Below are 15,724 nucleotides of genomic sequence, written 5' to 3' on the forward strand. Positions count from 1 at the left end.
GGAACTACAAAGATTCCATACAATGGTATCAGTTTAGTCAGACCTTATTGACAATAGCCCTGAACCTTGTATCGATGAGTAATTATTTAGGAATGCAAGCGGTACTGCTATAAGCAAATGTGCCCAGTATAATGATCTTTTGTGAGAATTTATACCAAAAATTGATGTATAATTTCAATGTATAATTTCAGTTACATCACACTGTTAAATTTTTGCTATAAATTCTGTTAGGATTGAGCCCTCCACTATCACCTGATGAAGGAGCGACGCTCCGAAGGCTAGTGTGCTTCCAATTAAACCTGTTGGACTATAACCTGGTGTTGTGTGATTTTTAACTTTGTACACCCCAGTCCAACACCGGCATCTCCAAATTTTGAGAGAATGCAATTCTTTGGTTCAGCGATAGAGTGCCTCATCTATCAATTAGCCCAAGTTGTCTTATTATCGCAATTGAGGAGAAAGTGAGGTCTGCAGATGCTGGAGATCAGAGATGGAAATGTGTTGCTGGAAAAGCGCAGCAGGTCAGGCAGCATCTAGGGAACAGGAGAATCGACGTTTCGGGCATTAGCCCTTCTTCAGGAATGAGGAAAGTTGGTCCAGCAGGCTAAGATAAAAGATAGGGAGGAGGGACTTGGGGGAGGGGTGTCGGAAATGTGATTGGTGGAAAGAGGTCAAGGTGAGGGTGATAGGTCAGACTGGGGTGGGGGCGGAGAGGTCGGGAAGAAGATTGCAGGTTAGGAAGGCGGTGCTGAATTTGATGGATTTGACTGAGACAGGCTGGGGGGAGGGGAAATGAGGAAACTGGTGAAATCCAAGTTCATCCCTTGTGGTTGGAGGGTTCCTAGCCGGAAGATGAGGCGTTCTTCCTCCAACCGTCGTTTCGCTGTGGTCTGACGATGGAGGAGTCCAAAGACCTGCATATCCTTAGTGGAGTGGGAGGGGGAATTGAAATGTTGAGCTACAGGGTGGTTGGGTTGGTTGGTCCGGGTGTCCCAGAGGTGTTCCCTGAAACGCTCCGCAAGTAGGCGGCCCGTCTCCCCAATATAGAGGAGGCCACATCGGGTGCAAAGGATGCAATAGATGATATGTGTGGAGGTACAGGTGAATCTGTGGCGGATATGGAAGTTTCCTTTGGGGCCTTGGAGGGAGGTGAGGGGGGAGGTGTGGGCGCAAGTCTTGCAGTCCAGGTAGCTGTGGGAGTCGGTTGGTTTGTAGTAGATGTCCGTGTTGATTCGGTCGCCTGAGATAGAAATAGAAAGGTCGAGGAAGGGGAGGGAGGAATCGGAGACTGTCCAGGTGAATTTGAGGTCGGGGTGGAAGGTGTTGGTGAAGTGGATGAACTGTTCAACCTCCTCGTGGGAGCACGAGCCGCCTCCCACAGCTACCTGGACTACACCTCCTCCCATCCTGCCCCCTGTAAAAACGCCATCCCATTCTCCCAATTCCTTCGACTCCGCCGCATCTGCTCCCAGGAGGACCAGTTCCAAAAACGCACATCCCAGATGGCCTCCTTCTTCAAGGACCGCAATTTCCCCCCCGACGTGGTCGACGATGCCCTCCACCGCATCTCTTCCACTTCCCGATCCTCCGCCCTTGAACCCCGCCCCTCCAACCGCCACCAGGACAGAACCCCACTGGTCCTCACCTACCACCCCACTAACCTCCATGTACAGCGCATCATCCGCCGCCATTTCCGCCACCTCCAAACGGACCCCACCACCAAGGATATATTTCCCTCCCCTCCCCTATCAGCATTCCGCAAAGACCACTCCCTCCGTGACTCCCTCGTCAGATCCACACCCCCCACCAACCCAACCTCCACTCCCGGCACCTTCCCCTGCAACCGCAGGAGGTGCAAGACTTGCGCCCACACCTCCCCCCTCACCTCCCTCCAAGGCCCCAAAGGAAACTTCCATATCCGCCACAGATTCACCTGTACCTCTACACATATCATCTATTGCATCCTTTGCACCCGATGTGGCCTCCTCTATATTGGGGAGACGGGCCGCCTACTTGCGGAGCGTTTCAGGGAACACCTCTGGGACACCCGGACCAACCAACCCAACCACCCTGTAGCTCAACATTTCAATTCCCCCTCCCACTCCACCAAGGATATGCAGGTCTTTGGACTCCTCCATCGTCAGACCACAGCGAAACGACGGTTGGAGGAAGAACGCCTCATCTTCCGGCTAGGAACCCTCCAACCACAAGGGATGAACTCGGATTTCACCAGTTTCCTCATTTCCCCTCCCCCCAGCCTGTCTCAGTCAAATCCATCAAATTCAGCACCGCCTTCCTAACCTGCAATCTTCTTCCCGACCTCTCCGCCCCCACCCCAGTCTGACCTATCACCCTCACCTTGACCTCTTTCCACCTATCACATTTCCGACGCGCCTCCCCCAAGTCCCTCCTCCCTATCTTTTATCTTAGCCTGCTGGACCAACTTTCCTCATTCCTGAAGAAGGGCTAATGCCCGAAACGTCGATTCTCCTGTTCCCTAGATGCTGCCTGACCTGCTGCGCTTTTCCAGCAACACATTTCCATCTCTTATTATCGCAATTCCCAAACATGGATAATTGAGGTGGGTTCTGGTAATGACATGTGCTATTCTGAAAAACATGTCAACTGTCTTTATTCTATTACTTCAGTATTGACTGATGGTCAACAAATCACTAAATAGCCACCTTAGTTGGAAACCCTGAGAATGTTTGTCATACCTTTGGTCTTCTGAACCATTCTCTTCAATTACCACAATTGTGTCATCAGCAGTCATTACTTAATGCACATTATACATTTTTGTAAAATATTTGTCTTTGGGCCAACTGGTTGTTTGTTGTCAGCACTGCTCTTTATCTTAGACTAGGGCTACAAGTTGTCAAAGGATCATTTTCAGTTGATCTCAAAGTGAGCAAGACTACATTAATTCCTGGAAATGATCTGTTTTAGTATGAATGCGGCATATATGATAACTGAATTACATTGTATTGCAGGAATCAATTGACAAAATATAGAAAGCAGTTCCTTTAAAGCCTTCGGACAGGTTACTTGTCAGTTTTGAAGAATCACTGGACCTGGATCTTTAACTTTGTTTTCTTTCCACAGATGCTGCCAGATCTGTTGAGTTTCTCCAGAAAATTCTGGTTTGGTTTCAGATTTCTAGCACCTGCAATTCTTAGTTTTAGCTTACTACTATAATTTTCTGAATGAATTTGGACAGAGCAATAGTCCAATTTTATTTTGGGTGTGTAGTCAGATTAACTGTTACTTGAAAGTTGTTATGTAATACAATCTGCTAATATAGTGAGTCAGTTGATCTGTTATTTGACATTTTAATGGGCAGTACTGTCTAAAGTTATAAATTATTCCCCTAGTGTAACACAGTAGTACCTGCTACTACTGGTTACTTGCTCCCTTTTGCCTTTTTATTACATTTTTGTGCAACCTTTTTCTCTGAATAATGGTGGATTTGAGTAAAATTACAACATTTAAAACACATTTGGATAAATTAAATGAATACAAAAGGACTGGACAGATTTTGGCCAGGAGCAGGTAGGTGGGACTAGTTTAATTTGGCCTTATGTTCAGTGCAGACTGACTGGAGCAAAGGGCCTGTTTCTGTGTTTTCTGACTGTAATCTAATAAATTTACTAAAAGTAATCTGCAACACAAACTCTTCAGAAACTCACCAAAACTGAAAGACCTTGATCCAGATATCTGGGAAACAGTTTGTTTGTCGGCTTTCCAATGAATCTGAAGAGCTTCAGCTGACCCGCCTTGTAAAGATTTCTCTCTGGTAAAAACAACAGCTTTTACTCATTTTCAAATTTTTAAAGACCAGATCTGCTGTACTAACCAAGTGAAAATATTTATAGCTCCATAACAGATTTTCAATTCCATTCTTAACATTTCCCATCTCACTCCATTGCTGTTTTCATTTCACCCCATTTATTTATTTCTTTTCCATTTTTGAGTTCTATCACTTGCATTCTACACCATCCAACAATCAAATTTGATTCTATCATCAAGTCTGATAGAGACTGGGAAGAAAAACTCTATGCAAGACCGGTTAAAACACCTTCCTACAGTCACTACAATGCTAAACTTCAATATTTACAGGAAGCTGAAGAAAAACCAGAAAGAGGAAATTGATGCCTCTCCTGAATTTCGCAGTAGCACCAGCTCAGGTAGCCAACTCCTTGTTGTATTGAATATCTTTAGAATGCGACAACTAGGAGGAGGAGTCAATTCAGTCCCTCAAGCCTGCGGCATTATTTAATATAATTACAACTGATCATATCTTGGCTTCAGGTCCACTTTCCCTCTCACTCCTCCCTTTAAGCTATTACTAATTAAAAATCTGTCCACCTCCTCAAATTTATTTAATGCCCTGACATCCATAATGCTCTACAGAAATGGATTTCACAGATTGACAATCCTAAGAAAAGCAATTACTCCTCACCTGTTTCAAATCTGACCCCCTTTAGCCTAAAACTACAACCTCTCCTTCTAGATTGCCCTGTCAAGGGAAACATGTGCTCTGTGTCTATTTGGTCTAATCCCTTTCACATTTTATAAATCTCAATTAGATGTCCTCTCATGTTTCTAAACTGTCAACCTAAACTGTTCAATTTCTCTTTGTAAAACAGGTTTTCACTTCTGGAATTAAATCTAGTGAACCTTCTTTGAACTGTCTCTAATGCAATTACATCCCTCAAGTAAAGATGGTATGTAATACTCCAGATGCAGTTTTACCAATGCCTTGTAAAGTTGCCCACTTTTATACTATTCCTTCAGCCAAAAAATGCCAAAACTCCATTTGCACTCCGTATTACCTGCTCTAAGACATGTTAGCTTTTTGCTACTCATGCACAAGGATAACTAGATCCTTCTGCACTGAAACATTTTGAAGTTTCTCTCCATTTAGATAGTAGGTGGCCCTTTGATTCTTCCAAATCAAACTGGCCCATTCACCTAACCTATTCGTAGCCATTTCTAAATTAAGTTGCAGTCGAGAAATTTATCACTTATTGGTATCATCTGCAAGTTTGGTGACCGTACATTTTATCCCTGCACCCAAGACGAAAGTAAATAAAGTGAGAAACATTTAAAGAAACAATTCAAACAGGTTTAACAAAAATACATTCTTTTAAATATGAAAAGGTAAGCAAGAAAGATCCATCCATGGCTTTCTAGGGAGATTAAAAATTATATTCAATTAAGAGAGGCTTATAATACAAAGTCCTGAAGGGCTTATGCCCCGAAACGTCGATTCTCCTGCTCCTTGGATGCTGCCTGATCTGCTGCACTTTTCCAACAACACATTTTTCAGGTTACACACTTTGCCAGGAAGAAGAGGAGCTGAATATAATTTAATTGCTCAGATGGCAGAAAGCTGAAGCAGAAAGGAACTTTGGGATCCTAGCAAATAAACCACAAAAAGCTTGTATTAAAAGGTCAGTCTGCATTGGGGAAGGGAAATAATTGGTTTCAATTCAAAAGGGAATACAGTATAAAATTAGGGAAGCATTGCTAAAATTGTACAAGATGCTAGTCGTAGTACTCCTGGAATACAGTGAAGAGTTTTGGTCACCACACTGAAGGAAAGGTATATCTGCCTTGAACGATATCCAGAGAAGGTTCACTATGTTACTTCTAGGTAAAGATTAAGTTTTGCATGAGGAAAAGTTGAATAGTTTGGATTTGTACTCATTGGAATTTAGAAAAACAAGAGGAGACCTTATTGAAACACAGGATTCACATGGGACTTCACAGGGTAAAAGTTGAGAGGTTGAATCTCCTTCTGAGAAAATTCTTTAGATTAGATTAGATTAAATCTAATCCAAAACTTTTAACGTGAGGTTTAACGTGAGGGGGGGAAAAGATTTAAAAATAGACCAAAGGGGAAGCTTTTTCACACACAGGGTGGTGTGTGTATATAGAATGAGTTACCAGAGGAAATGTAGAGGTAAGTACAGATACAATTTAAAAGGCCATCTGAATGGGTACATGAAAAGGAAGTGTTTAGAGGGATATGGGCAAAATGCTGGCGAATGGGACTAGATTAATTTGGGATATCTGGTTGGTGTGGAGGAGTTGGACTGAATGATCTGTTCAACTCTATGATTCTATAAACATATGAAACTTGAAGCTAATGATGACAAAATCATTTAATTATTGACAAAATCATTTAATTGTTGGCAAAATCCACCTAGTTCATGAATGACCCTTATTAAAGGATAACTGCAATCCTACCTGGTTTGACCTACATGCAACATCGGATCCACAGCAACGTGATTGACTCTTAAATCCCCTCTGAAATGGCCTAGCAAACCACTCAGTTCAAATGCAATTAGGGACAAGCAATAGATGCTGGCCTTGTCTACATCCCAGGGTACTGAAGGAGGTGGCTCAAGAAATCGTGGATGCGTTGGTGATTATTTTCCAGAGTTCGTTAGATTCAGGATCAGTTCCTGCAGATTGGAGGGTGGCTAATGTTGTACCACTTTTTAAGAAAGGTGGGAGAGAGAAAGCAGGAAATTATAGACCAGTTAGTCTGACCTCAGTGGTGGGAAAGATGCTGGAGTCTATTATAAAGGATGAAATTATGACACATCTGGATGGTAGTAACAGGATAGGTCAGAGTCAGCATGGATTTATGAAGGGGAAATCATGCTTGACTAATTTTGTAGAATTTTTTTTGAGGATGTAACTCTGAAGATGGACGAGGGAGATCCAGTAGATGTAGTGTACCTGGACTTTCAGAAAGCTTTTGATAAAGTCCCACATAGGAGGTTAGTGAGCAAATTTAGGGCGCATGGTATTGGGGGCAAAGTACTAACTTGGATTGAAAGTTGTTTGGCTGACAGGAAACAAAGAGTAGTGATAAACAGCTCCATTTCGGAATGGCAGGCAGTGACCAGTGGGGTACCGCAGGGATCAGTGCTGGGACCGCAGCTTTTTACAATATATATTAATGATATAGAAGATGGTATTAGTAATAACATTAGCAAATTTGCTGGTGATACTAAGCCAGGGGACAGGGTGAAATGTGAGGAGGATGTTAGGAGATTACAGGGTGACCTGGACAGGTTAGGTGAGTGGTCAGATGCATAGCAGATGCAGTTTAATGTAGATAAATGTATGGTTATCCACTTTGGTGGCAAGAACAGGAAAGCAGATTACTACCTAAATGGAATAAGTTTAGGTAAAGGGGCAGTACAAATAGATCTGGGTGTTCTTGCACAACAAGTCAATGAAGGTAAGCATGCAGGTACAGCAGGTAGTGAAGAAGGCTAATAGCATGCTGGCCTTCATAACAAGAGGGATTGAGTATAGAAGCAAAGAGATTCTTCTGCAGCTGTACAGGGCCCTGGTGAGACCACACCTGGAGTATTGTGTGCAGTTCTGGTCTCCAAATTTGAGGAAAGACATTCTGACTATTGAGGGAGTGCAGCGTAGATTCACGAGGTCAATTCCTGGAATGGTGGGACTACCTTACGCTGAAAGACTGGAGCAACTGGGCTTGTATACCCTTGAGTTTAGAAGACAGAGGGGATCTGATTGAGTCATTTAAGATTATTAAAGGATTGGACACTCTGGAGGCAGGAAACATGTTTCCGCTGATGGGTGAGTGCCGAACCAGAGGACACAGTTTAAAAATACGGGGTAGACCATTTAGGACAGAGATGAGGAGAAACTTCTTCACCCAGAGAGTGGTGGTTGCGTGGAATGCTCTGCCCCAGAGGGCAGTGGAGACCCAGTCTCTGGATTCATTTAAGAAAGAATTGGATAGAGCTCTCAAGGATAGTGGAATCAAGGATTATGGAGATAAGGCAGGAACAGGATACTGATTAAGGATGATCAGCCATGATCATATTGAATGGTGGTGCAGGCTCGAAGGGCAGAATGGCCTACTCCTGCACCTATTGTCAGCCATGCCCGCACCCCATGAAAGAATTTAGAAAAAAAAAGTTCAATAGGATAGTGAAGGCTGCCTTTGGTATGCTTTCCTTTAATCGGTCAGAGTATTAAGTACAGGAGTTGGAAGGTCATCTTGCGGCTGTACAGGACATGAGTTGCACCACTGTCGAAATATTGCGTGCAATTCTGGTCTCCTTCCTGTCGAAAAGGAATTGTAAAACTTGAAAGGGCTCAGAAAAGATTTACAAGGACGTTGCCAGGGTTGGAGGATTTGAGAGGCTGAACAGGCCAGGGCTGTTTTCCCTGGAGCATCGGAAGCTGAGGGGTGACCTTACAGAGGTTTACAAAATCATAATGGGAATGGATGGCGTAAATAGGCAAAGTCTTTTCCCTGGGGTGGGGGAGTCCAGAACCAAAGGGCTTAGGTTTAGGGTGAGGGGGGAAAAGATATAAAAGACACCTGAGGGGCAACTTTTTCAAGCACAGGGTGGTACATGTATGGAATGAGCTGCCAGAGGAAGGGCAGGATACTGATACAATTGCAACCTTTAAAAGGCATTTGGATGGGTATATGAAAACGAAGGGTTTGGAGGGATATGGGCCGGGTGGGACTAGATTGGGTTGGGATACCTGATCGACATGGATGGGTTGGACAGAGGGTCTCTTTCCGTGCTGTACACCTCTGACTCTAAATGCACATTAAGTATGAAAATGACCAACTGTAATCATAAACAAGAATTTTAAATGTAAACAAAGCAAATCACCCAGGTATGAGGAGACAACTGACTATGCTAATTAATAAATAACAAGACGACAGTAAATAAAGTGAGAAACATTTAAAGAAACAATTCAAACAGGTTTAACAAAAATACATTCTTCCAAAAATGAAAAAGGCAAGCATGAAAGATCCATCCATGGCTTTCTAGGGAGATTAAAAATTATATTCAATTAAGAGAGGCTTATAACACAAAGAATACTAGTGCAACCTCTTCACTTTTTATACTCAATGCCTCGAATAGCAAAACCAAGGATCCAATTTGCTGCAGTGTCCTTAAAGAGAACCTCGCTCTCGAGCTTCACAGGAATTAATCAGAGTCAGTTCCGATCAATACGGATGGTCCGCTCACCTGTCATTGGGTGGTCTCATCCGGACACACACTTGTACCGCGCCCTCCTCCGACATCCTGGGCCCGACCCTGCACCCGGTTCAAGCCAAACGCAACTCAGATCGCCGCCCTCCCCCTTCCTCCCGGAGCCGCGTTCCCTCCCGGGGCTTGTGTTGGCGTCAGGGCCGCTTTCTCCCTCTCCCTCCCGGGGCTGGTGCCGGTGTCGGAGCCGCTTTCTCCCTCCCGTGGCTGGTGCTGCAGTCTCTCGTTCTAACTCCGCTCCTCTCTCTCTCTCTCTCTCTCCCCTCCCCCCACACTGTTCAAATTTCGCGGCTCCAATCTGATTGGTTGACACTCCAGATTTTCGGTTAGCCTGGACTCTTCCACTCGTGTGGGGGGGGGGGGGGGGGGGGGAGGTATGAATAATTTAGACTCACCCACAGCTGGTGGATGGGGAGGAGGCAGAACAAAAATCCTGCAGATGTTGGAATCCAAAGTAGACAGGCAGAGGAGGCTGGAAGAACACAGCAAGCCAGGCAGTATCAGGAGATGGAGAAATCGACCTTTCGGATGTAAGCAGGCACCAATGTTGTCACCTCAAAACAAAAACAATTTACTTACACCAAATCCACTGGTCACCTCTTACTGACTCTGCTATTAACATCCATAAAAATGTCCAACAGGTCTGTCAAACATAATTTCCTTGTTTTTTGTTGATGCAGCCTAATCATAGTTTTTAGTTGTTCAGTGATTACATCCTTTATAATTGACTTCCCTCCAACTGACATCAGGCAAACAGATCTGTAATGCGTCATTTTCTCTCTCCCTCTTTAAATAGTTGGGTTACACCTGCAAACTTCGAATCTACTGGAAGTATTGCAGAATCATAGACTTTTGAAAGATGCTCACCAATGCCCCCTTTATCCTTATGGCCATCTTCTTCAATACTTTGAAATGTATATCATGAGGTTGTGGGGACCTGACAACTTTCAGACCCATTAATTTGTCCAGCCTTACCATTTTATGAATACTGATTTATTTCAGTTCCTTATTTTCACTAGGATGCTGGAAAACTGAAATAAGAATAGAAAATGCTGGAGAAATTCAGCAGGTTTGGCAGTATTTGAGGAGAGAAACAGTTAATCCGATATGAATTTCGTCAGAACTAGAAGGTGTTGGAAAATTGTGGTTCTTAGTTGCATAAAAATACAATTTTCCAACCTCTTTCAGTTTTGAAAAAGGCCATGTCCCATGTTGTATTCCATCTGCCATATTTTTGCTTGCTCTCCTGGCTTGACAAATCCCTCTGCATTCACCCCGCTTCCCCAACACTAGCTGTCCTTCCACTTATCTTTGTGTTATCTGCAAACTTAGTAACAATGCTCTCACTAAGTTCACCCAGATAACTGGCCTTTAATAGCTGAAACGTAGAGTTTAAGAGCAGGCATGTGATGCTGTAACAGTATAAAACATTGGTTAGGCCATATCTGAAGTATCGTGGATAGCTCTGGAATTTCATTACGAACAGGATGTGATTGCACTGGAAAGGGTGCAAATGAGATTTTCCAGGATGTTGTCTGAGCTGGAGAATGAAGAGGGATTTGGATAGACTGGGATTGCTTTCCTTGGAACACAGGAAACTGAGGGGGGACATGAATGAGATGCATAAAATTATGAGGGATATTGATAGGGTATTTGGAACAAACGTTTCCCTTGGTGGTGGGAATCAATGGCCAAGGACTTAGATTTAAGGTATGGGGAAAGAGAGTTAGAGGGGATGTAAAGAAAATTCTTTTCACCTAAAGATTATAGCAATCTGGAACTCACTGCTTGTGATCGAGACAGAAACCCACATAATATTCAAAAAGTGTTTAAATATACACTTATGATGTCAATGACACAAGGCTATGAGCTAAGTGTTGTAAAAGGGGTTTAGAATAGTTGGATGGTTGTTTTTGACCAGCACAGATTGAATGGGCTAAAGGGCCTTTTACTTTGTTGTAGGCTTCCCTTCTCAAAGAAAACAACTCCAGATTCTTTAATCTAGTCACATAATTAAAGTCCATTTGTGTAACTATTTCCATAAAACCTTCATATCCTTCCTGTTTGTTTCTTGTCACTCAGTCAATCATGTATCCATGTTCCACAGCTTTCAAGTTTCCTGGCAGACCTGTTAAGAGGCACTTTATCAGAAGTCTCAAACCCATATAAATTCCACGCAGAAAATAAAGAACAAGTGCACACAGGTTTAAAGTGTTGCGCAAACAGAACTAGGGTGATATGAGAAAAAATATTTTCCAGACAGTGTGTAGTAAGGGTATGGAAGGCGTTGCCTGACAAAGTGGTGAAAGCAAATTTAACTGGTGCATTTAGGAGGTTGTTGGATGATTATTTGGAGAGAAATGATGTGCAGGGTACGGGGAAAAGGCAGAAGATTGACAATCAGTGATTGACATAGGTGCAGGCATCATGGGTTGAATGACCTCCTTCTGCACCATGTCAGTGATTCTGTGCAGTAGAGGAGGCCATATCAACCGCATTATAGAATTTGTAATAGGAAATGATAGAGAAGCTAAATCATTATTTTGAGTTAGTGTTCATTGACAATGACTCAAGAAATCTCCCAGTTGGAATATAGTATCAAGGGATTAGTGAAAATGTAGTTATAAAATGGTAATGCTGGACAAATTAATTGGTCTGAAAGTTGACAGGTCCCCACAACCTCATGATATATATTTTGAAGTACTGAAGAAGATAGCCATAGGGATAAAGGGGGCATTGGTGATCATCCTTCAAAAGTCTATACACTCTGCAATACTCCCAGTAGATTGGAAGGTTGCAGGTGTAACCCAACTATTTAAAGAGGGAGAGAGAAAATGAAGCATTACAGATCTGTTTGCCTGATGTCAGTTGGAGGGAAATCAATCATAAAGGATGTAATCACTGAACAATTAAAAACTAGTGATATGATTAGGCTGCATCAACATAACGGGGAAGTTATGTTTCACAGACCTGTTGGATATTTTTATGGATGTCAATAGCAGAGTCAGTAAGATGTGACCAGTGGATTTGGTGTAATTAAATTGTCATTAAGCTTTTGATAAGGCCCCACACATTTATAAACAAAATAGATCATGTGATGGGGGTAATATATTGGTATAAATTGATTTGGAGGTGCCGGTGTTGGACTGGGGTGGACAAAGTTAAAAATCACAGAACACCAAGTTATAGGAGAATTAGTTAATGGAAAAAAGCACAGTGAGTATGAATAAATAGGTCATTCTCAGCTTGGCAAGCAGTGAATAATGGAGTACTGCCAAGCTCAGTACTTGGGCTCAAACTGTTCACAATCCCTATCAATAATTTAGATGTGAGGGACCAAATGTAATATTTCCACGTTTGTAGATGACACAAATCTAGTGGGAATGTGAGTTGTGAAGAAATGTGAATAGGTTTCAAGATTTAGATAGGTAAATCTAAAGAAAATAACAGATGGAATATAAGGTGGATAAGTCTGAGGTGATCCACTGATAGGAAAAATAAAGATGCAGACAATTACTTAAGTGGTCAGAGATTGGAAAGTGTTGACATCCAAAAGAAATTTGATGTCCTTGCACATTAGTCAGCTAATATGCACAGGTAGCAAGTAATTAGGAAGGCAAATGTTTTGTTGGCCTTTATTATAAGAGGATTTGTGTATGCAAGTGAAGATGTCATGCTTTAATTGTATAGAATCTTGGTGAGACTGCACTTGGAATACAGTATTTTGGTCCATGTACCTAAAGAAGGATTGCCATACAGGGAATGAAGTGGATGTTTACCAGATTAATTCTTGGACTAGTGGGGGTGTCTTGTGTGGGGAATGTTTAGATTACCTACAGTGGGGAAACAGGCCCTTCGGCCCAACCAGTCCACACTGACCCTCTGGAGAGTAATCCACCCAGACCCATTTCCCTCTGTCTAATGCACCTAGCACTATGGGCAATTTAGCTTGGCCAATTCACCTAACCTGCACATCTTTGGACTGTGGGAGGAAACCGGAGGAAATCCACGCAGACATGGGGAGAATGTGCAAACTCCACACAGACAGACGCTCGAGGCTGGAATCGAACCTAGGACCCTGGTGCTGTGAGGCAGCAGTGCTAACCATTGAGCGACCGTGCCGCCCTTTGTGGTGACTGAACCTATATTCTCAAGAGTTTAAAAGAACCCGAAGACTGAACTTTAAAATCCCTTAAAAGGATAGACCATGTGGTTCGGAAAGGATGTTTAACGAGGTTGTGGGGTGGGGGTGAGTTGGAACCAGGGAACAGAGTTTCAAAATAAGGGATATGCCTCTTAGCATTGATATGGGGAGGATGCTTTTCACCTAATTTTTGGAATTTTCTACCTCAGAGTCTGTGGAAGGTATCTTTAACAGGTGATATTTGTCTTATTTCTAAGAATTAGCTAACCACGCAAAGACCTCAGTTGGTCAGATGGAAAGATCGACCATGGGCATTCCTGGTCAGAACCTAATTCAAGTGCGAATGGGTTTCATCATACCATCTTATTAAATGCCCTTCCTGCCACCACATTTATCATCGGCAAATGCAGATGACTCCACCCATTATCCATGATTAAACATGGGAGATGAAGGCAATCATGCATTGACAAGACATCATGGGCACTAGAAATGTGGCTCTCGAAAAATTAGGTCTGTGAACTGAAAATTGCACAGTATATAACATGAGGAAAGATAGAAAAGATGAAGTAGCTGTACATATGAGGCATAACATAATGGTAGTAGAAAAGAAACTTATTTCAGCAAAACAGAAGTCGATGCCAAATAATAGCGATAAAGATAGTAAAGATTCAATTGCAATAACTGATGTAGTCTACAGATCACATGGAAGTGAAGGGAGGTAGAGGAAGAAATTTACAAACAGGGAACTGAATAAATAAAAGAAAAATAAACATGATAATTCTAACCACTATATTAAGTGAAATGAAGAGGTAAGGAAAACAGTTGAGCCTTTTCTAATTCGACGTTTAAGAAATCCAACAAAGGAGGATTCATTATTAGTCGAGAGACTAGGGAATGAACTAAAGCCAATGAGAGAAGGTTTTGTCGATAATGACTGCAACATAATACAATTTAGGATCACAGAAATGAAGGACATAATTGTATCATAAAGAAATTGATAGATTGGGGAAAGGTTGATTTTGAAAGACTGAGAATAGAACTGAGAAAATGAATTGGGCAACAATATTGACAAATAATGTAGGAAAACAATGGGAAATATTTAATCAATGGTCAATAGAGCACAGGAAAAATATATTCTGCTAAAAATAAGGAACAAAAAAAAATCAATTTTGAGATTCTGTGAATGAATAAAGACAGAAGGCACCAATTGAGGGCTAGAAAAGAAACATACATTAAGTACAAAGACTACAGAAGAGTGCAACAGAGACAATATGAAGAGATTAAGACAGAAGGCAAGAATCCGATTACAAAGGTAAAGGAAACTATGCAATTAAATTATCAAGAAGGATAAAACAAAAATAGTGAAATACTTTGCAGGCACCTCAATTTTTTAAAAAATGGGAGGCCGGAATAAGAATAGGATTATTAAGCACGAGACGGGATAATACTACAGGTAACATGGGACAGATAGTAGAAATGTTAAACTATTATTTTCCTTCATATTTACCAGGAGGACAGAATTGGTAAATAATGACATGGAATCTTGAGGAAAGCAAGAATCACAAAAGTTTAACATGCAGTGACAAAAAGACACGATGAAGATAAATTGACTATTGGCCTTTACTGCAAGGGGATTGGATTATAAAAGTAGGGAAGCCTTGTAATAACAGTGCAAAACGTTGGTGAGATCACATGAAGAGTATAATGAAAACAATCAGTTGTTGATTCCTGTGTTGAATGGCTTATGACAAAAAGTTGAGTTGGCTAAGTCTATATACTTATGAAGAAAGGTCATTGTACTCAAAACATTAACTCTCTTTTCTTTTCACAAGTGATGCCAGGACTGCTGAATTTCACCAGTAATTTCTGTTTTTGTGTAGGCCTATACTCACTGCAGTTCAGAAGAGTGAGAGGTGATCTTATTGAAACATGTAAGATTTAAGGGGTTTGACAGGATAGATGTTGAAAGAAGATTATGACTTAACCTTTTACAAGGTTCCTTGTTGAACACTTTGGAAATTCAAATACTACATATCTACTGGCTCCCCTCTATCCACACTGGTTGAGACATCCTCAAAAAGCTTTAATAAATTAGTCAGACACGATTTCCCTGTCATGAAGATATGCTGACTATTTGGTTAGATTATGATTTTTCCAAATGTTCTATTACTTCCTTAATAACTGACTTCAATACTTGTCCAACAAAATGTATTAGGTTAATTGACCTATCATTACCTGCTTTTTACCTCCATCCCGTTTTGAAAGGGGTGTCACATTAGCAGTTTCCCGATGCTCCGTTACTTCTCCAGAAGCCAACAGTTTTGGATAATTATAATTAATGTATTCACTATCTCTGGAGCTACCTGTATTAGGATCATAGGATGCAACACATCAGCTCCAGAGGACTTATTTGCCTTTAGCCCCATTATTTTATCTATGATGATGGTACTTAATTCCTCCCCCATATTTAGTATTAATAGAGTCATAGAATCATAGAAATGTACAGCATGAA

The 15,724-nt window shown here is 41.8% G+C and overlaps 1 protein-coding gene across 3 annotated transcripts in view; it reads right to left on the reverse strand.

Moving 5' to 3' along the window:
• The window catches only part of cenpe (centromere protein E), a 116,010-nt gene extending 106,773 nt beyond the window's left edge, over positions 1-9,237 (reverse strand). For all 3 annotated transcript variants that reach the window (XM_087994949.1, XM_087994952.1, XM_087994945.1), the window contains exons 1-2: positions 9,048-9,237; positions 3,687-3,790 (exon numbers count right to left, since the gene is read on the reverse strand). In XM_087994949.1, coding sequence (XP_087851075.1) covers positions 3,687-3,790; positions 9,048-9,103 — 160 coding nt within the window. In that variant the 5' untranslated portion in view covers positions 9,104-9,237. The remainder of the gene's footprint in view (positions 1-3,686; positions 3,791-9,047) is intronic.
• Positions 9,238-15,724: the final 6,487 nt, after the last annotated feature.

The sequence above is a fragment of the Chiloscyllium plagiosum genome, unplaced genomic scaffold, assembly GCF_037043375.1.
Source record: "Chiloscyllium plagiosum isolate Xiang-an unplaced genomic scaffold, Cpla_swu_hap1 HiC_scaffold_2, whole genome shotgun sequence".
In the NCBI taxonomy this organism is placed as follows: domain Eukaryota; kingdom Metazoa; phylum Chordata; class Chondrichthyes; order Orectolobiformes; family Hemiscylliidae; genus Chiloscyllium; species Chiloscyllium plagiosum.